We start from the raw sequence: 27,866 nt of genomic DNA, 5'->3' as shown, positions 1-27,866 counted from the left end.
TAATATCTTAAAAATAAAAAAACTAAACCCTAAACCCTAATCCTACCCTAAACATTCATTTCCTCCGCCGTCCGCCAGCGTCTTTCTCCTCTTCGACGGCCACGTCTACCCTCTTCTCTTTCGCGTCGCCCTCGAGCTTCGCGACGCAATACGGAAGCCGCCTGCCTTCATTAGGGTTTGGTGCTTCCCATTCTAACCCCGAAACGCTTTCTAAAAGAGATCGTCTCGCAGATCCCCTTTTCTTCATCCGCCAGAGAATCGTTGCGTTCCTCGGATCGGTCGGTTACTTGTTTAACGTTTATTGGATCGTGTTGCATAGCTGGCTTGAAGCAATCGAAGAGGGTTTCCTGGGCCAGAAAGTTGAATCAGGTAACCATCGAACTGGATCCATCTCGAGCTATGAATCTCCGGGAGGTGTGCTTGTCCTTTCTCGTTTCTGACTTAGTTTATTGTTTTGGGGATTTGTTGGTGGAAAGCACCGATACATAGCGATGTTTGAGTTTTCGTTTTCTGATTTTCCGATCGGAACTCGAATGTCGCCATTTTTGGAATTGATCTGCTATTTTTCCACTGAACCTTTGGTTTGATTTTGTGTGTTTGATTGATGAGTTAGGTATCCCAAAGTTTAAAATTTTTGCTTCAGAGGAGAGGTGACGACGAAATGTCTGGCATTGAGGACTCAGGTATAGTGGAAGTTGTTGGCATTCATGTTCTCGTATCAAATAAATTGTCATCTAAAGGGCTTGTCTTCACATTTTATAGATGAAAACGCTCATGGGGTCAAAAGGCTCTCGAGTTCAGGGAGTAAAGCTAAAGAACATGTGAAACAGTTACAGAGACTTCAAGAGAAGGTGGGTGGTTTATTGACCAGTTATACGCCTATGACTTGGATGAAGATCCAATGACTATTTTTGGATGTTGGTGAATATATCCGACTCAGGTGATACTGGAAAGCGGGCAATAGTGCAGGAAGTTCTTGTAATTAGAAACAATTAGCATCGGATATAGATTTTCTTAATTAATCCTTTCAATTTCAGTATTAGGATAGTTCCATGTTCAACAAAAGCGATGGAGCATACAATATTGCAAGGCATTTGCAGTTTACCCATTCATTAATTGAGTTCATGAATCTAAATGATGATTACATAGTCGTCCTTTTTGTAGGATTGGCTATCACTAAAAATGTGATATCGACTGGCAGTTCTTGTCCCCTGCTAGACTAGGTGAAAATATGTTCTTAAGTCATCGCAGAGTGTGGATCTGTTCAGTGTCTAGAATTTTCTAGGCATTACAAGTTTCTAAACCTTAGTAATCTTAATGACACAGTCCATATATGCTGCCTTTGTTGTCTATTCACTCTTTTTTTTCTGTGTAGTAAATCGACTGCATTGGAGAAAAAATCTACACTATCTTTGTTGTTTGGTTTTTAGTGCTTTGATCAATATGACCTGAGGTACTGCAGTTCCTTAAATTTTCTTTTTTTTTTTTCAGGATCCTGAATTTTATCAGTATTTGAAAGAGCATGACAAGGAGCTGTTAGAGTTTGATGCAGAAGAGATTGATGTATGATATCATATTGACCAATGGATTCTGGTGTTGACGTGACTTAACTACTTGTTCATTGTTCTTTTTAGGATGAGGCAGAAACTGATGTGGAAGCGGATGCTGACACTCATGTTACTGTTCAAGAAGATAAGCAAACAGAAAAAGCAATTACTGCTGCAATGGTTGATTCCTGGTGCAAGGCAATCAAAGATTATAAGAGTCTTCGCGCTCTTAAATCCTTGCTGAGAGCATTTCGAATGGCATGCCATCATGGAGACGATAGTGAAGATGGTTCAACCCCAAAGTTAAATATTATTTCAAGTAGTGTATTCAACAAGATAATGGTATTCGTTCTGAATGAAATGGATTTTATTCTCCGCGGTTTGTTAAATGCCCCTAACACTGGAGGGAAGAAGGAAACAATAAAGAATCTCATGACAACTAGCTTATGGAATAAGTATGGAATGTTAATGAAATCATATCTCAGTAGTGCACTCCATATATTAACCCAAATGACAGATGAGCAAATGATATCATTTACTTTAAAGCGTGTCAAGGCATCAGCTGTTTTTTTAGCTGCTTTTCCTGCCCTCTTGAGGAAGTATATGAAGGTATCAACATGCATTCTTATGCTTGCATTATTTACAAGTTCCAACTTTATTTTCCCTGCACCCAAGATGATTTCTTACTGTTAAACTAGTACAGGTTGCGCTTCACTCTTGGGGCAGAGGAAGAGGTGCTCTTCCAGTTGTTTCCTTTCTGTTCATGAGAGACTTGTGTGTTCGACTTGGTTCTGATTGTCTTGATGTATGCCTTAAGGGAGTCTACAAGGCTTATGTTCTAAATTGCAAGTTGTCCAAGTCCATAAGTAGATCAAAGTTACAGCATATACAATTTCTTGGAAATTGTGTGGCTGAACTTTATGGTATAAATCCTCTAGCAGCATATCAACATATATTTATGTACATACGACAATTGGCAGTGGTACTTAGAGGTGCCCTCACGGAAAAGGGAACAAAGGTAATAAATGCATATTTTGCATTTTTCATTACATCTATCATAGTTCTGACAGATTATCTATGTTTTACTTTTAATTCTTCCAATGCTTCATTTAAAGTCAGTGAAAGACAAAAAGAAAGAGAAGAATCAACAAGAAAGCACAAAGAAGCAAGTTCAGGTTAGTCATGTAAAGTCTTCCTCAGATGCATATATTTGTTTGTAAAACATAGAATCTGGTTTGTAGAGACTTTGGCTCTGTTTGAATCAAACATAGCATTGAATCCAGGACATTCGTCAATTCACAAAGGTTTTTTATGTGATATAACTCCATACTGCTAGATAAAAGAAGAAAACAAATTGCTCACTTTAATTCCTGTCAATTTAAATGTTTGAGCTAATTCAAATATTCAATCACAACTAATATATTCTGCAGTAAACGAGTTATATCCATTAAAATTGAAGGTGTAAAGTTTAGAAGGAGAACAGAGAAAATTTTAGTTAGTAAAATAAAAAATTGATAAATTAATCTAGGTATTAGATCAATGTAGAATATCCAAAATGGACAAATTATTCTATGCATGGAAGTTTTAAAATAACTTATTGCCTTGATTTGTTTTTTCCTTACCCAATTTCTTAATCTATCATGTCCTCTAGTTTAGGTGTTAAAGTGTGGAGTGTGGACATTTTGGAGTTGAAAGAGAAACAGGAAATATCTTAAACTCCAAGGGAATGTATATTTACCCCATATTAAATATATTTTTGTTTGTCATACAGAAGGTATATCAGAAGGTCTATGATTGGCAGTTCATATTTTGCCTTGAAGTTTGGACTGGGGTTATATGCACATTCAACTCGGAAGCTGATTTTCGACCTTTAGCTTACCCTCTAACACAAATAATTTATGGAGTAGCATCTTTGGTACCAACTGCTCGATATTTTCCACTTCGGATGCGATGCATAAGAATGCTAAACCGCATTGCTGAAGCAACTGGCACCTTTATTCCTGTGTCTTCCCTTCTTCTTGATATGTTGGAAATGAAAGAACTTAATGGTCACCCTACTGGAGGTGTTGGTAAAGCAATTGATTTGCTCTATGTGAAGCAGGTAAATTTTATTTTGCTTTGTCTCCCAGAAGCAATTGATGAGAAGGAAACCAATTTCACCTGGAATATATTCTGGCAGGTAGACAAGACTACACTGAAGACGCACTTATTTCAAGAAGCTTGCATATACAGTTTAGTTGAAGAACTCGCTGAACATCTGGCTCAGTGGAGCTATTCAGTGGCCTTTTTCGAATTATCATTTATCCCAATTGTTCGGTTACGTAGCTTCTGCAAATCAACAAAAGTAGATAGGTTACGAAGAGAAATAAAGGAGCTCATCCGTCAGGTTGGCTGCACACTAAATAGCACCTTATTAAAGTAATACCTGTCAATTATGGATTTGGTTAGACTTGTTAGCACTTTCTTCTCAGGTGGAGGCTAGCTGTGAATTTACGAACTCAAGACGAACAAAGATTGAATTCTTGCCTAATGATCCTGCTTCAGCATTATTCCTTAAGGTATACATTTTACTCCCAACCTCTTATGGTTTCCATCTTGATAGCAACTCATCCCATCTTTTATCTGCACAGGCTGAAAAGGAATCTGGAGATAGTCCTCTTTCAAAATTTGTGGTTTATTTACGCCAGAGATCAAAACAAAGGAATGATTCTCTGGTGGAATCTAGGTTGGTATATCTGATTTTTCTAATGTAATTAAAATAAGAAAATGGAATTATGTTGTAGTAAATTGTAATTCGTATTGTGTTATGGCACTCTATGCTCTTGTCAGTGTCCTGGTTGGTGCAGAATCTTCTGTATTTAGGAAGAAGCTGCCTGAACTTGATGAGGAAGATGAGCAAGATCCTGAAGAAGGTGCTGCAGTATTCAGCGCATCCTGGTTGCCTGAAAAGAAAAAAAAGTATAGTCCCTATATGAGTAAACTTTTCGATCTTTAAGCTACCGGTTTGTCTATTCATTTCTTTAACAGTTTCAAGATGTGTATACATATAAAACAGAGTTATCAAGGAAAAGACCTCAAAGAAGCGAGCATATGAGGAACGTGATGGTGATGGTGATGATGCAGATGAAGACGTGGTTGAGGATCTGGTTCTCAGTTCAGAGGAAGACGATGATAACGATTTTGATGAAGGCGAGATGAATCAGCATTCTGTCAAACAGGACAAGAAGTTAGCCGCTGCTTCTTCATCCGATCGCAAAGTAAGGAAAGAAAAGACAGCAACTGCTTCCAAGAAACAAAGCAAGCCTCGCAAGAAGAAAGCTAAGAAGGCAGTCAAAACTTGAATTGGATGAGGAACATCATCAGCGTCACTAATTCTACGGGTCAGAAACAAGATTCAAAGATTCATGCTCCTTGATGAAGCGTGCTGTATGAGCACAGAGGAATGGAGCTAAAGATACCTCCATATTGATATCTTGGTGATCCTTCTTGTTTACTTCGCTACATGTGTTTTGTTTATCATAGATATATATGTCGATACAATGGGTGCGAGTAGGATTATGTGTGAGAGGAGATTCAACTTCGAAATTAGTCGTTAACAAGAATCTGTTTTGAGTATTTGCTCCCAAACATGTTTGACATTGAAAATCAGATTTTCTAGTTGAAGGGTTGAATAACTCAGGCAATATCCTTTTTAACGTCGTAACTAACTGTATTTTTTCGATTTACCTCCTCACAGATGGTCGTGGGGCCGATTACAACGGCCGCTAAGATGGTAAATCCACTTTTTTGCATAAGAGTATTTGCTTCCAAACATGTTTAACATTGAAAATTGTTTTTCTAGTTGAATTGATTTTTTTATTTAATTCTTTACAGAGTGTCTAGCAAGAACCTCTTCATGACCAATTTCAAATATTAAAAGAGTTTGTTTTTCACAACCCTCTACATGGCCAATTTCCAATAGTCTCATAAATTTGTTAGTCTAAAGTTTTCCTGCTATCAAAATAATTTAGAAATAGAGATTTATATTTCACTGAAAATGTAGTATTTTGAATATTTAAAGGGAAAAAACAAAATATTAATTTCAAGTTGAAAATTTTTTTTCCTTAGAAACTAATAAACAAAGATTTAATTTTGCCATGAGAAAAAAAATTGAGAAAGAGAAATTTAGAATGTGTAATATATTTACTAAATATTCATGATTTTTTTTGTTAAACAAGCTTACATTGCAATTTACATTTTAATTCCCAAATTAATAAAGATGAACAATTTCAAATTCTCAAACTAATAAAGAAGAATAATTTCACTGTGTTCATTCAATAGAGTAATGTAATTCTTTTTCTCAAACTATCAAAAATATTCACTAGAAATTTGTAGAATAAGAATCTTCCTTACGTCATAATGCCTGAATTAATTGGTGAAAAATACAATGTATCACTTTAGTATCATATAATTTAAATCATAATAATAAAAATAAACTTTAAAACTAAACAAGAATGGATAACACGCTTATTTTAAAAAATAAATTACTTTTATCAAACTAATCAATTTTATATTACATGTCTTAAAATTGATATGTAATATAAAATTGATTAACTTTAAAAATCCAGTGGACAGGGGTGGAAAGATATGTAATATTAGACAATAAACTAATCCACTGGTCTTGCAAAATAGAATTAGAAATAATTTATACATGCATGATCTATTTTGACAATTTAGACTGTCTGATCTTGACTTAGAAACCTCCATTGATTTATTTGGTGGATCAACATATAAGGTTGTCTCAATCAAGACACGTGTTTACTATCTTCCAAACTCAAAGGACCTCTTAAGGACTTACCTTAACTCACCCGTCAAATATTTAGTCTAGTTGGCCTGTTTGGACTTCTCCTTCTGCTTAGTGTCCAATCGAGCCACTAGGACTTTCCTTACTTGATATCTAGTCCAAATGACCCATGAAGTGTTCTATCAAATCAGCTCATCTAGTCTTCTATCGATGTCAGGTCATTCTAATTCACTAAAACTTCCAATGTCTAATGTCTAATCTTCCTGATTCATTAGGACTTTTCATGCTAAGTGGTTTACGCACTTAACTCATATATCAAACATAGAATGTCTAACTTTAAATTCTTTGTCAAATATTAAAATACAAGTTTAATTATCAACGTTGCATGCACCAACAATAGAAACTACTTAAGTAGTTGTTATATAATTATAGTTAATCTTAAATCCTAAAATCTTAAACTTTAAATCTTAAACTTCGATCACTATTATATCAAAAATATTCTTTATCATCTTGATTAAAATTATTTAAATTTTATTAAAATTATTTTAAATTAGTAAAAATTATTATAAAACAATAGTTATTATACAATTACAAAAGCTATTCAATAGCTACTATAATATTATAATAGTATTATATTAACTATTATATATTATAACAACTAATCATAATTACTACAATAATATTGTAAGCAAGGAGTAATATTATGGCAGTCGTCCTTCTCATTTTGTTCATATATATATATATGACCGCTCGAGCTAATAGAAATACCGAGCTGGCAGGCCCTAGCACTGGATCCTCAAAGCATACAGCTGGATCCCGATCGATTGTAGAGCACACATTGGATTTAGTAAGTTTATAATCAAGATTCATTTGTATTAGTAATTATTTGATTTTGACTGATTTGTATTTTTTTACGCAGGAGCATGAGTTACAGCGACCTCCTACTTGTTGGGAGATATTTTCGAAAACACATAAGTCCAAAGATGGCACATTTGTTGATAGGCGCTCGGCGGCAATTGAGGTATAAGATAATGAATTTTTACTTTATTTAACATTACATTATAATAAATATGATTTTAATAATTGTTATGTTATCTTATTTATAACAGGCTGAATTGAATGCCAGATTTGAGCAGGCGTCTCAGCCTGCTGTTGAGGGAGGTGAGAGACAGACTCTATCAACCGACCAAATAAATGAGATTTACTATGATGTGGTGGGTGGGAGGAAAAAGAGTTCCACCCTCTACGGTTTAGGGTCGCAGGCGAGAGTGGTGTATGATCGTGAGTTGGCTCCCAGAGCCAGAGGTCGTCCCAGTGGATCCTCTTCTGAGGTGACATCGCTAAGAGAAGAAAATCAAGATTTAAAGAATCGTCTGATCGCATTAGAGGCGCACCACAGGGCACACGATCAACAACTAGCGGAGATGAGGGCATTAATACAGAGCATGAGTGTACCGCCACTCCCACCTGGTTGTACTCAATCGTACGCAGACTTCATAAACGATGAGACTCAGGACCCTAATGCCCCTGATCAGTAGCTGCCTGCGAGGTAAGTAGAATTTTTTACGTAACTTTATATCATTGTATTTTTTTATCTTGTAATATGGTTCTTAGCCAGCTTGAGGGTGTTGATCTTGATATGGTTTAACTACTTCCTGTGGCGAATGTTAATTGTGTGGCACCTATCTTAGTGATTAGCGCAATTGTAGGAGTATTTTGCTTGGTTAATCTTAGTGAATTGGTACTCCAATGGTTTTCCTGAGTATTTGGCAAGTGCAATTAAACCATTCTTTCATTATTAACTATGTATGTAATCCTAAAAAAAAAGTTTCATATTCTGGAAGTGCAGCGATGAAGGCATCTTTTTTATGCTTAGCTACACACATTTTTTAGAACCTTGTGTACACTCTATCTTAGTTGAAGTGCAGCGATTAACTGCATATCTTAGTTGATACACTGACCAGTATGGAGCTAAACAGAAAATAAGGTGTTTTAGCTATGGGGTGTCTAGACAAGTCAAATTTAGCCCATAAACAACTAATGATTTCAGATTTATAATAGTTTTCTAATGTGAATTTTATGCTCACTTGACACGAGAGAGAAGAATATAATTGACATGGAATTTACGTGGATGAATAAATCTGGTATATTTGTGTGTTCATTAGCATCAAGAACAAACCAAAGCCCAAAGATTGGACAGAACTTGTCATATTCAATTCAGGAAATGCATTAAGTAAACTAATGAACTGAAAGTTAACATGACAACTACCTTGCTGCATACTCAGAAAAATGTTTCCCTGGCTGTCGTTGCCTCAATGTATGCAAATCACCACCAGGGCAGAATTCCATCACCAAGCATGAAAATCTGTCGGTCTCAAAATGAGTGTACAAAGTTGGCAAGAAAGGGTGATCCAGAAGTTGGAGAATCTCCCTTTCTGTTTGAGCCCTTGTTAGCTTCTTCCTACTTGCAAGAGATGCCTTATCCATCACTTTCATTGCAAAGTAGCACCTTGTGCCACTCAACTCTGAGAGATAAACACTACCAATATCACCACATCCAAGGCGTTTGAGTAATCGAAACTGACTCATACCCAAAATACCATCTCGAGATCGAATTGCTAGAATAGCCTTCCATCTAGGATCATTTCCCTTGTGTGGCTTATTTGCACTTCCGGTGATATTGCTCCAGCTGCTATCATCACTGACACCACTGCTATCACTTGCTCTACTAATACTAGTTTTAGTACTTTCAAGTGAGTCCCCTATCACACTGCCCTTTGCACTCTCACATGCCCTTTCAAGTGACTTGTTTATGGAGCAAGGCATTCAATAGCAACTGGCATCCTTTCCTTTTCTACGTCATTATTTCTTTAATTTAATAAGTCATTAACTGTATCTATTTGATGTTTTAGCTTTTGTTTGTCTTTGATTGTGTTTATCAAGTTTCAAGCATTTCTGTGCTTTTTTTCCTGGGCAATGGCTGTCATACCAACACATACTTCTGTCAAATCAATTTACCTCTCTTTTTTATGTATATGCAGATTTATTGTCTATTTGACAATAATAACTCAGTTTCATTCTTTTACAACTGCAGGTTCGAAACATCAAGTTGCTGCCTTAATCTCAAGAGCAAAATCCTCAAATTTTTGGTGATCTCGTCATTGTCTGTGTCCTAGTTCAAGTGCTGCCTTAATTTCACAGTTGCTGCCTTAATTTCAACTTTGGTGATGTCCTAGTTCAAGTGATGACTGTTTTTCACAGTTAAACCTGTGTTGTACTCAAAATGTGATGACTTAGACACAAAAAAATTCTATAGATGTGTGATGTTTTATTTTGTTATGAATTGTACTTTGATATGTGACGGATTTTATTATGTATTAATGAAATTTGTAAATAGTATGTTGTTATGCATTGTTTATTTTGTAATTTGAATTACGATATGTAAACAGGGAAAATTTAGAAATTTATTTGTAAACAGGGACACTGGCAATACGGCAAATTTTTTTTTAAAATTTAATAAAATCTAGCGACGGAAGTTTAAAGATCCGTCTCTATCTAGAGACGGATATTTAAACTTCCGTCGCTATCTAGAGACGGATATTTAAACTTCCGTCTCTATCTAGAGACGGATATTTAAATTTCCGTCTCTATCTAGAGACGGATATTTAAACTTCCGTCTCTAGATAGAGACGGATCTTTAAACTTCCGTCGCTATCTAGAGACGGATATTTAAACTTCCGTCTCTATATAGAGACGGATCTTTAAACTTCCGTCGCTATCTAGCGACGCATATTTAATTTTCCGTCTCTAAGTAACCTAATGACCAGTATGAGCTCGGCGCCGAAAAATTAATATTAGAGACGGAATTTTAATATTCCGTCTCTAAATTTAGAGACGGAACTTTAAAAATCCGTCTCTAAAATATAGCGACGGACATTTTAGGCGTCGCTAAAGTTAGAGACGGAGTATTAATAAGGCGTCGCTAATTTTAGAGACGGAATAAAAATTCCGTCGCTAAGCTGACGTCAACGACCAATTTTTACGCGACGGGTTAATTCCGTCTCTGTTCCGTCGCTAGCCTAGCTTAGAGACGGAATAGCGACGGAAAAATTCCGTCGCTAGGTCTGGTTTGTTTTGTAGTGCTTGCCAACGATAGCCACACCACCAGACAATATCGGACCGCGTCAACCTGTTGTCTCACGTCGACGAGAAGGGCCTGAAGGAGACAAACACTGAACGCACGGATTAGCGGGGCGTCGGGGATCCCGACGTATCCACTCTGACGCTCAAGTCAGAAGAGAGAAGTAAATGTGGTAAGAAGTGTGGAGAGAATTCAAGATCATTAATTGTCATACCTGCGGGGTTTATATAGGGGGTGGAGGGAGCGATATCCTCGGATCTCCGTGCTTGTAATTGGCGACGAGGGCGGGATCATCGCGTCGTCCGTATGACAGATTTCACATATCTAACAGTCTAACAATGTGGGTTATCTTCTTTGGATGGTTAGGATTATGCAAGACCAAGTAGGGGGACTTGGTCTATGCTCCAACTCTCGCAGATAAGTTGCTGAACTTGATGAAAAGGTCAGCGTAGCGATCCGTTGATATCTACTCCATAATCTAAGGTCGGGAGTGGCCGGTTGGTAGGTGCGGCTATGCTGCGCGGGTAGATGGTGAGCTCAGACAGGCTGATAGGCTGAACTTGATATGCCCCGAGCTCCATGTGGGAGTCGTAGCTGAGGGAGGTGATACGAGGATCAGGTCATGAGATAGGCGTGTGATGCTCAGACCCTGTCATGAGGTCGGCTCGTGGTACCGGAGCCCTGTCATGAGGTCGACTTGTGATGCCGGGACCATGTCATGAGATAGGCATGAGGTGCCGGGGCCTGTCATGAAGTCGGCTCGTGATGTTGGGACCATGTCATGAGGTAGATATGAGGTGCCGGGGGCCTGTCATGAGGTCGGCTCGTGATGTTAAGGCCAGCTCATGAGGTCGGTGCTTTTAGGCTTGTTGTGAGGGGACGGGGTTTATTCACCGTCGTTCTGAATGTTGTGGCCCGTGGTAACCTCCCAAGGAGGTTTGTCTGAGATCAGTGCGGGGTTTGCGATGATCGTGGAGGATTGTGTTACTAGCGTCGAGGTCCCGAAGAACTCGGTTTGTATTTTAAATCTAATGTCGATCTCTTAGTGAGGTTGGTCAAGGAGGTATTACGGAGGGGTTTATATGAGTCTACGCCCTGAGGTCTAGAGGAGCTCGGCCTGTGTTTCGAACCTTGGGCCGACCTCTTAGTGAGGTCTGCCAGGGGATTTTGTAAGGGCTCGAACTTAGTATGAGGTATAGGGAAGGAAATCCAACCTGGTAATGAGGTCGGGTTCCAAAGGGCGTATCGTCATTGAGAGGTTATAATCTATAAGCATGAGCCAGGAGTTCTCCTTGGGTGTCGAGGTGTATGCTGTCTTCTAGCTGGGGTCGGTGTTTCGCTAGGTCATTAAGTGCTGCCGTCAGTAAGAGAGGGGGTCTGGGCGTTTTGTAAGAGATCTGCCCCTACTGTATTGAAGGATGGGTTCGTCTCTTGGGGAGGTCAATTCTTTTCACCCTCCTCCTGATCTCGAGAAGATATTGCCCCGTGTCTACTCCGGATTTCACTCCTTCCCCACGTCATCATGCCACGTATTTCCACGTCTTCAGAAATTATCTTCGCCGAATCAATCTTCCTTCCATATTAACTAAATCTTCATTAGGGTTGTGAAACAACAAAAGTTATTCTTCCACAAGGTGGATTGAGTTTTTTGTGCAGGATTGGAATTGGTAAGGCAATTTTAAAATTCTTTTATTTTTAAATTAGAATTTAAATTTTGAAAAGTTAAATAAGATAGTTTTAAAATATTTTTTTTATTAAGAGGTGAATGATGCAAAAAATAAGAATTTTTATATTTAAATTATGATCTTTTTTTTTTTAAGATATTGTGAAAAAATTAAATGAAATATAAATAAAATAAGAGTTTGAATTCTAGAGTTTAGTTTTATTTAATGAAACTATTATTTTTTATATTTATATTTATATTTAATTTGTAGAAATTGTGGACACGCAAATCAGCGAGCAGGACATGGGCGCTTCATCGTCCGCCGATCTCGGCGCAATCGAGCAGCACCGCCGGCGGGAAGAGGAGGAAGCCTCCGCCGCCTCCACCGGCTTCCTCCCCTTTCTTCGTGCCGCCTTTCCTAAGCTCGCCCCACCCGGCTCCTCCTCCTTCCCCCTCTCTTCCCTCCAGGTACTGCTACCGATCTAACCACGCCCGTGTACTTCTCGTCCGTTTACCCTTTGTTCTACTGTTCTAGGATGCGCTCTCCCTGGACGCCCCAACGTTTGCGTCTGAGTCGACCCCCGTGCCGGATCACTTCCGCCTCATCTTGACCAACCTCGGCAAGACGCTGGCCTCGCTCTTCTTCCCCAAGGGCGGCGACGGAGAAATCGACTGGATTGGATTCTTGATAGGCTACAATCGGTGCTGCGCGAGGATGCCCATTTCGCAATCCGTCAACTTGCTGTACAGATTGTACGCTGCCCTGTGCCGGGAAGCCAGCGCGCCTTGCGGCTTGGAGTTCGATCCTGATTCAGATGAGAACGATAAGGTCGGTGGGAGTCTTCTGCCTGGAGAATTGCTCGTGCTTCTTTGGATTTGTTGGGTGGTGGCGCATTCTTCGAGGATTGCGAAGATGCCCAAAGGGGGGAAGGATCCTTTAGTGCTGCCTGACGTGAGTCATCTGCTGTTGTCGGCGTTTGTGTCGTGCGGTGTGGTTACGGAGGATGAAAGCATATGGCGATGCGATGTTGCGGTGATTGATAAAGGGGTTTCTGCCCAGAAGTTTCAGACGTGGGTCTTGACTACGGTGCCGGGCTTAGCGAATTGCCTTGCGAGATATGTGCAGGAGAGGATCCAAGATTTCTCCACATCAGCGGTATGCAAATTCTCAGCTTTTGAATGTCTTCGGGTGAATTCAATTCCTATTTTCTTCGTGAGTCCTTCAGTGATAGAGAATATGCAATGTATTTGTGAAAATGGATAAGTTGGCACCAATCTAGTACCAGGGATACCTTTAGGTATTCCACGAGAACTACTCTCAATTTAAGAGAAAAACTAAAAACAGGAAATCTGATGCTTTAAGCTAATGGCTGGAATTTGTTGTGGATGTGGGATAATTATGATGTGCGTGAAATTTGTTGCATAATAACTTAGGAAGTGGGGAAGCTAGGTTGCTGTAGTCGACAACTGTTGCAATGTCAATCAGATACGAATGATGATTATTTTATTATAATCACTCCTTCAGGTTCGGAGAAGCCTAACTGGACAAGGTCTAATATATATGGAATATTCCTACTGCTTGAATTGTCTCTACTTTGATTTGTACAATCTCAATTCCTAGCATCTTAAATTATCTTCCCTGTAAATTGTACAATTAGAATTTAGTAGTTTAATTTTCTCCTTTGATTTGGGGTATCCATAATTTACTGCTATAATTTAAATTATATCTTGGATAAGGATTTGCAGAATCAGAAATGTGAAATTGTCGGGAATCAATTAATAGGCTTGTTTGGGAGAATAAACACCCAGAAGTTATGTATTCCAGAGAATTTAACTCCTGTAAACCCTGGAGTCATGCCACTATATCTTGCATATTTCTAGATTATTTTTCAGCGGCATGACATTTGTTGAACTTCAGTTCTTGCTTATCTTCTATGGTTGATTACCTTTGTTTTCATTGATATTACTGGACCTTGCTATTAATTGGATCAATGTTTGTTAGGCATTGGATTTATGGATCATTATATTGCTAAACCACATGCTTTGCTTAATCTTTTTGAGTAACTACCATGCACTACTTACTTTCAAAAAATATGCAATTAACTGAGAGCGAAGTTGTCATCACCAGCTAATTAGTTGGTATAATTGGCTCTGTGATGCTTGCCTCTCAGACATCATCTATGTTGGTTAAAAAAAATTATAAAACACTGAATTTATTATTTCTGCTATGATTGCTATGCTTAAGTGTTCTTGATGATAGCATTTTGGAGTTTGGATTGTGGAGCTCCTGTTGGACCTGTTGTAAAGTTGGATTAGTTGTTAAAAGTCCATTTTTATTGCCCCTTACATTGACTACTACTATTCTGGCCCAGAGCTCCATTTATGTTGGAGGGGTTTACGAGAATCTATTCTGATTTTCTCCTACGCTTGACATCGTAGTTTTCATGCTTGTTTGGATGCTTAAACTAGATTTCAAGGGCCGAAGGACATTCTTTTCCTATTGATAAAATGAGGAGTTCTTGGGAAAATCTGTTGCCTTACCTAAGTTCTATATTGACAGGAGAGTGTGAGTTCCTCTGATTTAGTCTCTGACGATAATTCTAATGGTGATGTTCATGATGCATTCCTCTTGACTCAAGGAAGGGCTTGGGCTGTATCCCTTACACTGAGAGAAAAATTAAGTGAAGAACTTTCTTCCTTCCAAGTAAACTCACAGGATCTTCTATATAGGTTGGTCATAGTTGCCATATGTTTTTGTTGATTTTATATCATTAATTCATTTTTTCTGAATAGTTTTAGCAAATTTTCATAATCTCTTCAATTTATTTCTTATTATTTTTCCCAGCTGCTAATTTCCTTTTTCTTTACTGTTTGTGGGATTACTTTCAATTATCATTTCTTTTTGTTTCAAAATTCAGAATTTTTCAAAGATGCTAATCTATTTGAATTGTTTAAGTCAATGGTACTCGGCTAGTCAGTAGTTCAATGCATTGTCTAAATATTTGAGCCAGCTTTATTGAAGTTGTTTATTATTTGTTTATTATGCTGTGAGTCATCATTTTGTACTATGTTGAACAAGTATTCTCATTGTTTCTGCTAAATGACTACGGACCAATGTACTGCATAAAATCCAAATCTAAAGAAATAAAAAACACAACAACCTAACACACCATTTTAGTTTATACAAGGAGAATAAAAAGTGACAAACTCATGGAACTTTTTCTCACACATTATCAAACTGAATGAAAAGCCTTAGTGAGATTTTTTTTTTAGATTAGAAGCTAGGTGTCCATGAAAACTAGCGGAATCAATTCCAGATAAACACTGCTTCAAGATAGAACATCTAACACAAGTGGTAGCAATGGAATAGTCACTTGCTGCACCTATTCTACCATCCTCTATGCTTAATAATCAGCTCTATAAAGCTAAAGATTTGCTCAAATCAACTTTCCAAAATTGTCCAGAATTAATCAGCTCAATTAGAAACGACCAAGGTAATGTCAAGTCGATCACTTTTCAAATCTTTTGAAGCTCAACTGGTACTTGTTATGGTGATACAAAACCTCTCTGCTGCTAATACAAATCTGAGTAAGAAAATCTACAGCCTGATTTGCCAAAACCAAGATATTTTCATAACAGACCTTGTACTTGTCACATTCAAGCTTCATCTTGTTTTCCCAAAGCATCATTCATAATTCTTTAGCAAACCTCCCACGATTTTTCCATTTTGATTTTTTGTTTAAAAAATGGATTGCTGATACCGAAGGACTATATATATATATATATATATATATCTATTGACATCCTTGCAAACTCATTGTCCTATGCAAGACAACTGAACATGGGAAGTTTGAATAGCATAACCAATTTTGTTACACCATCTCTTAATGATGCATTGGTGTTTAGTGGGACCTAGTTCGCCTAAGGTGGTGCCCAACTGATGCACATGTAGGTGAAGTTAAAGTTAAATTATGCAGTAATCCTAGGCCTCCAGCAGACAAATATTGTCATTGTTGTGACTTAATAAGGTTTTATGGTTTATTAATATAAGAAACCTAAGTACCTAATTTTGTTCAGAAAAAATTACCCTCTTTTAGTAAAATGTCATTTTGTATGATTTCATTGAACCTAATATTTGTTTGAGAAAATGTACTCCATGGTTTTATTTTTACATTGCAGGTCTTCAATTCATGGGAAAGGGTTAAGTAGGTTTTGGTCTAATGTTGAGGGTTACAACGGTGCCCTTTTTGTTTTGGTCTCTGCTAGTTCAGAAGATTCAACTGAACATAACAATCCTAGAAGATGGATAATTGGAATATCAACTGAACAGGGGTTCGAGAATAATGATTCATTTTTTGGCAGCTCCGGAAATCTTTATGCAATAAGCCCAATCTTTCGTGTTTTTCCTCCCTCTGGTATGTTGGATTCATTCTATTGATATATATGCATGTCTCAGTAAGGCAAGCAATCTAATATTTATTGAGCAGGGAAGGAAAAGAATTTCTCATACTGCCACCTGCGTCCTCCTATAAGGGTCTATGAGCCAAACCCAAAACCCATTGGCTTGGCATTCGGGGGATCCATCGGCAACGAGAGGATATTTATGGATGAAGATTTTGCTCGAGTCACAGTGCGCCATCATGTAATAGATAAAACTTATCAACATGGCTCTCTTATTCCTAACCAGGTTAAGTTGGAAATTTAAATTGGAACCCCTATGTTGGTTAACTCTTTTGAGGATGCTGTTTCGACCACACTAATAGTTAAAATCCTTCATATCTTTTCTGCGACAGGGTTTCTTACCAGTTGAAGCTTCCATCTTAGAGGTTGAAGTATGGGGTTTTGGTGGAAAAGCAGCAAAAGAAAAGCAGGATGCCTACAAGAAGCGCGAGAATCTTTTCTCCGAACAGCGCCGAAAGGTTGAGCATTGCATCACTTCTAGTTGCGTTAGCCTTGAAGACAAAAAACTCAAACTAAAAAAACCATGTTTGGCATCTTAATGCAGGTTGATCTGAAAACTTTTGCTAATTGGGAAGACTCACCGGAGAAGATGATGATGGAAATGGTATCTGATCCTAATAAAGTTCGACGGGAAGATCGGTAAAAAAAGCAAACTTGGCCTATGCCCCCTCTTGTTTGATCCTCCTACCAACTTGTTACTAATATACACTGATCATACGGTTGATCGAATCCAAAGGGAAATAGATTTATGATATTGTTTCCATTCTGTTTCTACTTTGAGATCACTTCATGAGGTGTTCATCTATTGATGTAAATGAGTGTTAATATATAGGCATGAGGTTTCCTATATAAATGTCATCTCCCTATTGAAAATAAGTTTGTCCTCAGGTTACTGTAATGTGTGGAATGGAATTCCACAAACAAGTGACTTTTTAGTGATTGTGGTGTTTTTTTTTTTTTGGGACTTAAAAATGGTGTGAGAAGGTGCAATTTTTCATAATTAAATTTATTCAATAGTGATTTTTTATAGGACGAGTGTTTGTGTTATGATTCTTAAATATTCATTTAGGTTGACTGCTTTGAAATAAAATTCGAAAAAAATAATTTTAGCTCGATTTTGATTTGAAATAAAATTTGAGTTTGAGATGGATTCAAATTGTTTGAATCGTGATTGGAGTGGAATTGAATGATAATTTGAAATTATTTAAATTAAAGTTTAATTTAAATTATTCAGATTTTAATTTAAATATTTTTAAATTAAAAAATAATTAAGATTTTATTTGAGTTTGACTCGCGAATTGTTTCTGAATAATAATAGAATACTATGAGTTTGTTGTATTCGATTTGAAAAATTATCAAATAAATTTTAATTTAGTTTGTATTAGATAATTTTAAATTTGAGTCAAATATTTATTTTTTAATTTTTAATAGAGTTGAGTACATATTTTTAAATATTAAATATGAGTAAGATATTTTTTTAATAATTTTTAAAAGTTGGTGTTATTTTAGCGACATGAATAAAAGAGAGAGTTCCTTTCTGCCAAAATAAAACTACGTCAGAATCCAATATGCGGATCCGAATCCGAATCCGCATTTTATCCTGAATCAGAGGAAAGGCCTGGATCCTGTCCGATAATCCTTGCGAATTTGCCTTGGAATGTAGCCATCACAGCCATCAACGGTCTATTACGCTTCTTATATCAACCGTTTGATCATATTTTCAAGAAATCGTACTCGAAGAGGATCCCGATCGTTTCGATCCAATAGAAACCTGCCTCACGTACTCAATGATGTCATTTAAACGGAAATCCCTAAAAATAGAAATAATTCAAAGATTAATAATAATTGAAAGGGCAGGTCGAAATTCCAGCGACGCGTAGCGGGAGCCGACTCGCCTGCCTTCATTAGGGTTTCGTGCTTCCCATTCTAACCCCGAAGCGCGATCTAAAAGAGATCGTCTCGCAGATCCCCCTTTTTCTTCATCCGCCAGTGAATCGGTCGGTTACTCGTTTAACGTTTATTGGATTGTGTTGCATGGCTGGCTTGAAGCAGTCGAAGAGGGTTTCCTGGGCCAGAGAGTTGAATCAGGTAACCATCGAACTGGATCCATCTCGACGCTATGAATCTCCGGGAGTGTGCTTCTTTTGCAGCTCTTGATTTCGGTTGGTCGATTGCTCGCCTTGTCCTTTCTCGTTTGGTGGAAAGCACCCATACATCGCGATGTTTTAGTTTTCGTTTTTCTGATCGGAACTCGAAAGTCGCTATTTTTGGAATTTATCTGCTAGTTTTTCGCTGAATCTCTGTTTTGTGTGTTTGATCGATGACTTAGACATCCCAAAATTTAAAATCTCTGCTTCGGTGAAGTAATTTCCTGGTTCGTATTTGTGGTTGATTCTTCAATTGATTGTTTGGGAAGCATTGGATGTTCAGCAGGAGTTGGATGGAGATGAGACAAGGCTACAAATTATCTGAGACGGCAAAAAGGAATTAACACCATGGATGACTAATTAATCAATGTGACTAAAATATCAATTAACAATTGGGCATTATTATATGTACCAATTCCTCCTGTGACTAAAGGTTGTTCTCAACTTGTGAAGTATCTCGTAATAACTAACAAGCATTCCTGTCTAAAGTAATCCTGGTTATGTTGAACATATTTAAATACTATCAAAATAAAAGCCACTTATCCGTGTCAACTGGAAATTTAACAAATTAACTTAATTGAAGAAAATTCTTAAACAAGCATAGATGATTCAGTTCCTTTGCTATTAATTGGATCATCGTACTTCCTCTAACCAGTTGACACTTTGGATACTGATCAAACAATCAAATTAAAATTAGTAGACATTAGTAATTCCTACATATCTCAAGGTTAATTATAAGAATACAACTGACCATGTTTCTTCCATAAATACTAAACATCAAAATAGAAAATTAGTAAAATTGACAAATGTGATAACCAACCATCAACTAAGCTGTTTTTAATATATTTTTTTGCAATTAACAAAGATCTTTGACATTCTGGTTTCTTGTTAAACCAGTATGAGATCACTGGTGGGGAGCAGTTATTATGGCTAACTCCATTTTACGTGAAAAAAAAACCATGTCACTCCTATAACCTTCCAAATTATTGTTGTTTACATTTTTCCCCCTAAAAGAAGTCCCTAGTAGCTACTTTTTGATAAACCTTAATCACAATCATCAAGAGATTCTATTACGTTATTGGATGTTTGTTCTCATCGCTTGTTGAACATCACTCTTCTTGAATTTGTCTCATCTATGATCAACTAAACTGGTAGAAGTGAACAAGTAATATTTCCTGCCGAACTTAAAATTTTGAGTCTTACTTTTATTTCCATATATTTTCTATTGATTTTGTGTATTTGTGTTTGCTTATCATTCAATGTGATTTACTATCTGGTATTGACTAGTCAAACATATCTTGGTTGGCAGATAAGAACTAGAATCTTGATCCATATAGAAAGTTTACTTGTTAACTATCATTTTAGAAATGCAATTAATAGTTTCTTAAAATGGTAATATAAGAACTGTAATACAATTTTACCAATTAGTTCTTGATCCTTTCAAAAATTAATTTAGATTTAAGGCTTTATTCATTAAGGGAAAGCATCTATTTGTATACCAAAATTTATGTAAGTGTAATTAATGTATAATGATGTAGTTAAGACAGATTGCTCTAATCTCAAGAGCATCTTCATCCTAGATCTTCTTGGGACATAATAATCCTGTACTGGTTAATAAATTGATTGACCAAACATGAGAGCAAGTAACAAATTATTGCGATTTTCTCTCTGATCATTCTTGCCTTTTTTATAAACCTTTTATTGATATAAAAAGGAGCATTTACCCAAATTGGAAGATACCCAAATCAAGCTTCTCCATTTTATTGTGTCAAAATATCCTCCATTATATACCAAGCTATTTCACCAAACTACCTGATTCGAGAATATAGCTTCTCCACTTAAATAATTTATTTTAAAAAAAAAAAGAAAATTATCTTCAATCTAATTGGTATTTATCTTTTTTTATAAAAAATGAAAAAATGTTTTTCTAATTTCAATTCATCCATTGAATGAGATTGACTAATTTTGCCCATTTTTTAGTTTTTTAAAAAGCTATTTATAAAGTTAAGGTGGCAATTAGAACATTTATAATTCTTTGTATTTTAGCCCAAGTTATTTGATAGTTAAGTTGCTGCAAAATAATTTATTATTGATTTATTCAACAAAATATTGAAAAACACAAAAGCAGGCAAACACCTATTTAATTTTAGTGGTTGTTTGTCTTTATGAAGAGCAGACAAAATCAAGTGTTTTGTCAAAACAAACTTGGTGGAATGAAATTAATTAATAACTTTTTCTTTTAAAATTTGAAAAATATATTTTATGGTATTTCATCTAACAACTTGATTAAAGGATCAGGCTATTTGGTGAGATAATTTTTGTAACTGAATTAATTCATTTTTTAAAAGATAAAAAAAATAGATACTTATTCTGTTAATTGGTATTCATTATTTTTTCTGAAAAAAAAGGAAAAAAATTGCTGTTCCACTCTTGACAAATTGGTACTAATTAATTTTCTCTGTTTTTAAATTTAAAAAAATTACCCATAAATTCAAATGGGCTATTGTATTCTTTTAAAAAAATTGCATTATTTCATTCCTTCAAGTTGTTTCATCAAAAAATGATTGGCAGGCTGTTGCTAAATAACTTAATGAACTGTAATAATTTATTTTTTAAAAAATAAAAATAGAAAAGGGTAAGCATCTACTTAATTTTAGTGCGTATTTATCTTTATGAAAAGAGGAAAAAATTAATTTTTCTAATTTCAGTACATCAAGATATTTTCATCAAACAACTTGATGGGATGAAATTAATTTATAAATTTTTCATTTTAAATCTAAAAAATATATTTTCCTACAAAACTAAAATTCATTTGCCTCATTTTGTAATTTTTCTTGATTGATTTTTTTCAATCACTCATGTTGTTTTATCAAATAGTTTGATCCTTGGATCTAGCATGAATCAAGTTGTTTTGCAAAACAATGGAGTGTATTCTGGTCATGAAAAAGGGGGGAAGTTTGATTTTGGCATTTAGGAACGAAGGAGTTTGATTTTGGTATTTGCTAATAATAGGGATCTTATTTGGATAATTGTTCAAAAATTAATCCATAACTTCAATTCTACTTAAAACGCTTTGCTACTAGAAACGCAGCTTCATCTGATGACATGACTCTATCTTCTTCCTTTACCATTGGAATATCTCTGAAATGGCAGAGGCATCCTTAATCGTGCTTCCGAGAATGACTTCTGCATCTCATAATCATTTCTTCCCTAACTGTTCGAAGTAGTTGTTTCTTTGTCCACCTGATCTTGTTGCTAGCATCCAAAAGAAATGTTAAGAAACTAAACTAATTGGTTATCTGCCAATCCATTCCCTTAGATCACAAAGTTGCTAGTATAACTTCAAGTGGTAAAGCACGAAATTTTGAACAATGTTCATGGATACATTTTGAATTTAACTAATGGCTTACTGAAGGCGAAAAAGAGTATAGCTGAAATCATGAAATGATGTTATTGTAATAAGCCTCTACTATAATTTTTTAACAAATTTTGTATTATGTTGTTTTGAGGCAGAATCTTATTTATGCCTTTGTCATTGTTAAGCATTTTTTCTTTCAGATTTGAAATAAAAATTACGCTTGTCCTACATAAAGAACACGCAATATTACTACTAAATTAAAAATGGATGTTATCAACTGTCATTCGAGCTTCTTTATGTTTTGTGTTAATGATTTCTTAGCCATTGGGAAAGATATTTTCAATGCCACCTAATTGTATAAAAATTTTCCAAAGATTTCAAATATTGCTTTTGCTTTTTCATGAAGAAAATAGACAACTTAAAGAAAATCTTTTTGGAGTTGAATATATAGGTACACTAAAGTCACTGAGTTGATTACTGAGAATTTAGTTGTTGGCAATGGATAAATATTGAAGCGTTCACATATGTGAAATATCTGCCATTTTACCATTTTAACACTGCAAATTATTCTACTATTTTATCATTGTTCTTAATTTTCTTTTTTATTGATTTTAGAGCATATGCTTCAGGATCATAATATTGCAATTGTACCTTATCAGAAATACATGTAATAATCCTTGAAATTAAATGATTACTCTTTTTTTTCCTCTGGACTGAAGTGTTCTAATTTCATTGTTTTTCCAAAAGAAATTTGATATTTGAAAATCAAGTTACTGTAACAAATGTTAAGAGAAACTAACTGGGATATTCATACATGGCTCCATTCCATTAATTCCAAGGAATTGATCTTGAAAATTAACAGGTCAATTTTACAATAAGGATCTGCTGGATTAATTTAATCTCTTCATTCTACATAAGTTTATATCTCTAGTGATATTTAGTTCTTTATTTTTTTAGTTGGTTAGAAAGAGTCTTATCTGATGTCCTATGCTTACTATTTTATTGATTCAGGTCAGATAATCAGCTGTTTTGGGATATGCTCGTAATTTCATTGTCTTTTTACAAAATAAAAATGTTTTAACTTTATTTGTGAGATTTTGCGAAACTAGATTTGATGGCTTGTATATGGCAACACTTTGGAAATTGTGACTCCACAGTTTTATGCCTAGGACATTTTCAAATGACACATTTGACACAAGTCTTCTTGCAAAATAAAACTTTAATTCTTCGGCTGTGCACTGAGTCCACTGTCTGAATGGGCTGTGGACTTGAAATTTGTATTCAAATTTTTCATTCATATTGTTTCTACTCCTTTTCTCTCGTCATTAATCCTCTTGGCATATTCGTTAACCTCAAACATGACCCATAACTATAAGATGACTGTGGCATGCTTTTACTTTTTTGTTTTCCATCTCAATTGTTGATATGGATGACCATTATCTTTTCAACCTGTTTGTGCATTAATGGTGCATATCTTTCTTGCAACTCAGCTTTTACTCTTCACTAGGATTCTTTTTAACTACAATGTAGTGGAAAAATAATGTCAAATCATACACCTATCTAGCCTTTCCTTGCAATTTAATTTTATAAGGCTATGACAATCAGCTCAAATTTTTAGGATGTTAGCATAACATAATGGATATTAAGGGTCAATCCATCAAATGCTAGTGTTGCCATGCTGGATCTTAATTCTTAATATCTGAGCTTAACATAGCCAAACATACTGTACCTCCATAGAGAATTGCCACGAATCATGAATATCTAATAAAACCTACTTTAAATCTAGATTTGGCAGTCGAGACAAAACAAGATACTAAACACGTGCAAAGTAGGCACTATGAACTTAGTTTAAAATAATCATTATCAGCAATGCATATAGGAACTACTATCCTATGCAACCAATGTCTGTGTACATTGCTTCAATGTTATTGACCACGTTATTATATTGCACTAGCATGTATACACCAAAAGAAATCCGCTTTGCTATCAACATAAAATTGCTACATCATAAACTATAACAAAGTGGCATAAGTGTGGATTTAAAATAAGGTTGTGAGGCTTCAGAAGGGACATTTATAATCAATGCATGATAATATAGGAATTACTGGTCGATGAAACAACTGTCTATCTATATACAAAAATTACCTCGATGTTTTGAAATAATCTACTGCGTTAATATATTGCAACCAAACATACAGTTCAACCATCATATATAGTGTTTAACATCCACTAAAAGAAATCTGCTTTGCTACCAACACAAAATTGTTAAATTATAAACTATAATAAATTATTAATTCATTTGATATTCAAAAGTAATTTTAATTTTTTTTCCATTAACCCATCCAACACCCTTGTTCGCCCAAGCCCCCATGCGACTTCTACCTCAACCTTTTCACCTAAAGTCTTGTGGTCTGGATTCCCATTTTTAGTCATCTTTTCTTCCCTGTGCCATTTCTTGTCAATGTCATTTATTCGCACTCAATGTTATTTCTTGGCATTAGTAAATAGCAATATGGAACAAAATTTCATTACTTATTTGCAAATGTTACAGATCATTCACTTCAGTTTCTATGTCATTATTTCTGCTTTGGTTACCTTGATTGGCATAAAATTGTATGATTACAAGGTTGGTAGAGAAAGATAATTATCTTTTATGTTTGCATAAGAATTTAGATGTTTATTTTAATTCAATACTCGAGTGTGCTGATTTCTTAGTTCCTTTTAAAGGGCATCAGGCCTATTGTCCTATTCAACTTCAAATTTGAATCGCAAGATGTATTATATTTGTTTTCCATTGCTAGATCCACCGGTTCTGAAGTTTTGCCTTTAGTTACCGGTTGCAGTCTGCTTGTTCCCCCTGGCAATTTTATTCTCTAGATGATAGACTTCTACAAGTTAGCAGAGTTAATTGTGATAATTTTCCTTTTGAACAACAGGTAAGGTTATTTTTAGCAGAGGATGCCCCTGCTCTCTCTGGATTGGGGACCCAAGACAATCTCCAAGCAAAGGGGTCATGGTTATTGCATGCTTCCAGCATAAGCAATGATGATTCTTCCCTTCCTCCAGGCTTCGAATCACCTCATCCTGCATATCAGTTCAGATCTGAAATCGCACAAATCCCTTTGGTCAAGTGGAGATGCCCTCTCAGAGTAAGGAATAATCTGTTCTGTTTGCATTTCTCAAAACATTTAGATTTTGTTGTCACACGGAGAGGCTTTTAACACTTCGTGTGGTCATCCTGGATTTTCCATTCAGATACTTTTGAATCCAAAATGGTTAGTAGCTGCTGGAGCAGAAAGTGAAGAAGTTACTGTACAGAATCAAAGACAAGTGAGAGTGCTTGAAGCAATCTATCCACGTTCAACTTCTATCCCGCCAAAGTAAGTTGGTTTTCTTGTTAAATGTGGTTTTAATACCTTTTACCACCCTTGTCTTAATTTATCCCTCTGAATCAAAAAATAATGCAGTCCTTCAGTTTCATCCGAGGTGCAAGACTCGTTTTGCAATGATTCCCAAACACCGACAATTCCTATTACTGCTGTTGAAGATGAAGATCCATCAGAACAACTAGAAACCGATCCAGGGTACAGCCAGTTCCAAGAAACAACCGCTCGGAATCTGCAGGGCTCGATCAGACAACAGGACATTCAAGATCATACTTTAGATGCAGAACGCTCCCAAGTCTTGGCGTTGCAGTCTGCCCTAACCATGTCTCAAGGTGATACAACAGCTGCTAGGATTTTGGGCAGTGCAGAACCTGACGTTGTCGCGGCTGCTTCTGCTGCATTCACAGCAATAATGAAAAGCAACGAGCAAGGGAGCATGATCGACCGTGACCTTCTGATTAATATCCTCACCAATCCTAGCTTAGTGGAGAAGCTGGTTTCAGAGTATGGAGCTTCTAGAGAGGCTCAGCCAGCATTGGCTTCTTCTTCCACCCCATTTTCACATTCATCTCTACCAATCCAATCCTCAGCTCACCCTCCAGCTCCACCTCCAGGACTTCCTCCAATGAGTAACAATGCACCTCCCCTGCCAGTTTATCGAACTTCACAAATGTATTCTTTGCCTAGTTCAGTGCCACCCCCTGTCATGAATGCTCATGCTGTGCCATCGATTCCGATACCTCTTAAACCTATGCCAGGTGCCCAAGTGGTAGTTAGAGATGCAAATTACTTGAAGAGCTTAGTCCAGCAGCATGGTGGTGAGAAGCAAGATACTTCTAGCTACCATAACAACATGGTGGCCGGGAATGTTGATCTACTAAATGGTTCCAGTCACCAAAGAGAAGCAAGACCTAAGATCCCCAGACCTTGTGCCTTCTTCAACACGCCTAAAGGATGTCGGCACGGCGCAAACTGCTCTTATCAGCACGATCCTTCTCTACCACCTAGAACCCAGCAGCAGCCCAGAGGATCTAATAAGAGGATTAAGTTAGATGGGGGGATTGTTTACAGGAATTAAGGGCGCTTTATGTTTGACATTCTTGCTCCTTTCTTGTTACTTGATAGTGTTCATTCATCTCGCTCTTAAATAGCAGCTCGCCCGCTGCTTGCCACCATGTTCATATTTGTTCCTCCTTGTTTTTGATCTTACGACTCGAAAATGTTGTTAAGAATTGTGAATTTGCAAGGCAAAACTCATCATCTGCAGGTAAATTCAATATGATCAGTCAAGAAAGCTGGCGTTGATGTCTTGGCTAAATCTGTCTTATGAGAACTTCTGATATCCAGTGTCTGATTGTATTCATATAAAAAGATAATAATAAATGAGTTTTCAGAATTATAACATAAATAAATAATTTTAATAATTAAGTCAGTAATATGCCACATCAATTAAATAGAACAATCTTTAATTTTAAAAACTATTATTTTTGGGTCAAATCTTTCCTAACACTTGCTAATCATTGAAAGGTTGAAATGAACCGTATATTCTCCGGTCCAATCGCTCGGGTCGGTTTGGTCCTGTGTACATAAAGGACGGTTCAAGAATATCTATTTGGTCGTCAAGTCCAAATGTGCTGATACCAAAATAAACAGGGTTGGTAAGACGTCATTTAAACCATTAAAATTTAATTATATTTAACCCTACTAATTTGTTTGCTAATCATAAGATAACACAATACTAATTTTTTAATTAAAACATAATTAATATAAATAAATTAACTCTAATCTTTTAATATTACATAACTTTTTTTATATTATCATTTGACAAGTGACAATGATGAGACAGTGCCCAAGCGTGTGGATCGGCATGTATCAAAGAACAATCCCACTTTTAAAAAATATTAAAATAATATCTAATCTATAATTTTCTATCTAAAATGCCATTTTATTCTGAATATAAATTGTTTAATTTGGAGTAATTTTGATTAAAATAACTCTAAAAGATAGAATTATTTTAAATAAAAAATTATAAATGGAGTACTGTGTTGGTATATTTTGAAAAGGGCATTCTTTTAATTAAAGATCATTATTTTTATTTTCTGCTATTATTTAAAAAGAAAATGAATCATTCATTCAGATTTCAAATAAATCGAAGGGGTAAAGTGAAATATTAGCAAACTTTCAGGCGCAATGTGATATTTTCGTAATTAAAATTAATTCACGTCTCATCATCATCATTAATTATGAGCCGGCGGAATCCAAGAAATTAAAAAAAAATAGTGTTTAAAAAGATAAGACGCGAATAATCATTTTATAATTAACCTGTTCATTCATGTGTGAGTAGGAAAGCGAAAGATAGAAGGGAAAAAGGCTGAAGCAG

The 27,866-nt window shown here is 35.9% G+C and overlaps 4 protein-coding genes across 5 annotated transcripts; 3 read left to right on the top strand and 1 right to left on the bottom strand.

Moving 5' to 3' along the window:
• Positions 1-605: 605 nt before the first annotated feature.
• On the top strand, positions 606-5,021 carry LOC141832820 (nucleolar complex protein 2 homolog). 2 transcript variants are annotated; one of them, XM_074720195.1, is made up of 12 exons: positions 606-683; positions 763-851; positions 1,492-1,563; positions 1,635-2,156; positions 2,251-2,565; positions 2,663-2,722; positions 3,319-3,648; positions 3,727-3,933; positions 4,019-4,105; positions 4,178-4,272; positions 4,377-4,505; positions 4,603-5,021. In XM_074720195.1, exons 1-12 carry the CDS (start codon positions 662-664, stop codon positions 4,886-4,888), a joined length of 2,214 nt encoding a protein of 737 aa, XP_074576296.1. In that variant the 5' UTR covers positions 606-661; the 3' UTR covers positions 4,889-5,021. The 2 variants fall into 2 exon arrangements, with proteins under 2 accessions (XP_074576296.1, XP_074576295.1); XM_074720194.1 differs by having other exon boundaries at positions 2,663-2,731.
• Positions 5,022-8,595: 3,574 nt separating this feature from the next.
• LOC141833891 (serine/threonine-protein kinase D6PKL2-like) lies at positions 8,596-9,156 on the bottom strand. Its single transcript, XM_074721397.1, has one exon. It carries the CDS (start codon positions 9,154-9,156, stop codon positions 8,596-8,598), a length of 561 nt encoding a protein of 186 aa, XP_074577498.1.
• A 3,280-nt stretch (positions 9,157-12,436) lies between these two features.
• Positions 12,437-17,563, top strand: LOC141832821 (uncharacterized). The gene is made up of 7 exons (XM_074720197.1): positions 12,437-12,602; positions 12,670-13,290; positions 14,695-14,864; positions 16,314-16,549; positions 16,622-16,821; positions 16,928-17,053; positions 17,140-17,563. Exons 1-7 carry the CDS (start codon positions 12,438-12,440, stop codon positions 17,236-17,238), a joined length of 1,617 nt encoding a protein of 538 aa, XP_074576298.1. The 5' UTR covers position 12,437; the 3' UTR covers positions 17,239-17,563.
• Positions 17,564-18,466: 903 nt separating this feature from the next.
• LOC141832822 (zinc finger CCCH domain-containing protein 6) lies at positions 18,467-26,791 on the top strand. The gene is made up of 4 exons (XM_074720198.1): positions 18,467-18,683; positions 25,037-25,249; positions 25,356-25,480; positions 25,568-26,791. Exons 1-4 carry the CDS (start codon positions 18,630-18,632, stop codon positions 26,562-26,564), a joined length of 1,389 nt encoding a protein of 462 aa, XP_074576299.1. The 5' UTR covers positions 18,467-18,629; the 3' UTR covers positions 26,565-26,791.
• Positions 26,792-27,866: the final 1,075 nt, after the last annotated feature.

This window comes from Curcuma longa, chromosome 8, assembly GCF_044706935.1.
Source record: "Curcuma longa cultivar G26 ecotype Majalengka, Jawa Barat chromosome 8, ITB_CL_G26_1.1, whole genome shotgun sequence".
NCBI classification, from domain to species: Eukaryota; Viridiplantae; Streptophyta; class Magnoliopsida; order Zingiberales; family Zingiberaceae; genus Curcuma; species Curcuma longa.
The sequence above is the reverse complement of the archived record's forward strand: the minus strand, read 5'-3'. Positions and strand labels throughout refer to the sequence as shown.

Bases quoted from the DNA above. Each gene is read 5' to 3' on its own strand.
- LOC141832822 (XM_074720198.1), top strand. From the start codon at position 18,630: ATGGCTGGCTTGAAGCAGTCGAAGAGGGTTTCCTGGGCCAGAGAGTTG. The intron at 18,684-25,036 runs GTAACCATCGAA...TTTGAACAACAG, and splicing joins GGGCCAGAGAGTTGAATCAG to GTAAGGTTATTTTTAGCAGA. The intron at 25,250-25,355 runs GTAAGGAATAAT...TTTTCCATTCAG, and splicing joins AGTGGAGATGCCCTCTCAGA to ATACTTTTGAATCCAAAATG.
- LOC141832820 (XM_074720194.1), top strand. From the start codon at position 662: ATGTCTGGCATTGAGGACTCAG. The intron at 2,566-2,662 runs GTAATAAATGCA...CTTCATTTAAAG, and splicing joins TCACGGAAAAGGGAACAAAG to TCAGTGAAAGACAAAAAGAA. The intron at 3,649-3,726 runs GTAAATTTTATT...ATATTCTGGCAG, and splicing joins ATTTGCTCTATGTGAAGCAG to GTAGACAAGACTACACTGAA.
- LOC141833891 (XM_074721397.1), bottom strand. From the start codon at position 9,156: ATGCCTTGCTCCATAAACAAGTCACTTGAAAGGGCATGTGAGAGTGCA.
- LOC141832821 (XM_074720197.1), top strand. From the start codon at position 12,438: ATGGGCGCTTCATCGTCCGCCGATCTCGGCGCAATCGAGCAGCACCGC. The intron at 16,550-16,621 runs GTATGTTGGATT...TTTATTGAGCAG, and splicing joins TCGTGTTTTTCCTCCCTCTG to GGAAGGAAAAGAATTTCTCA. The intron at 16,822-16,927 runs GTTAAGTTGGAA...TTTCTGCGACAG, and splicing joins GCTCTCTTATTCCTAACCAG to GGTTTCTTACCAGTTGAAGC.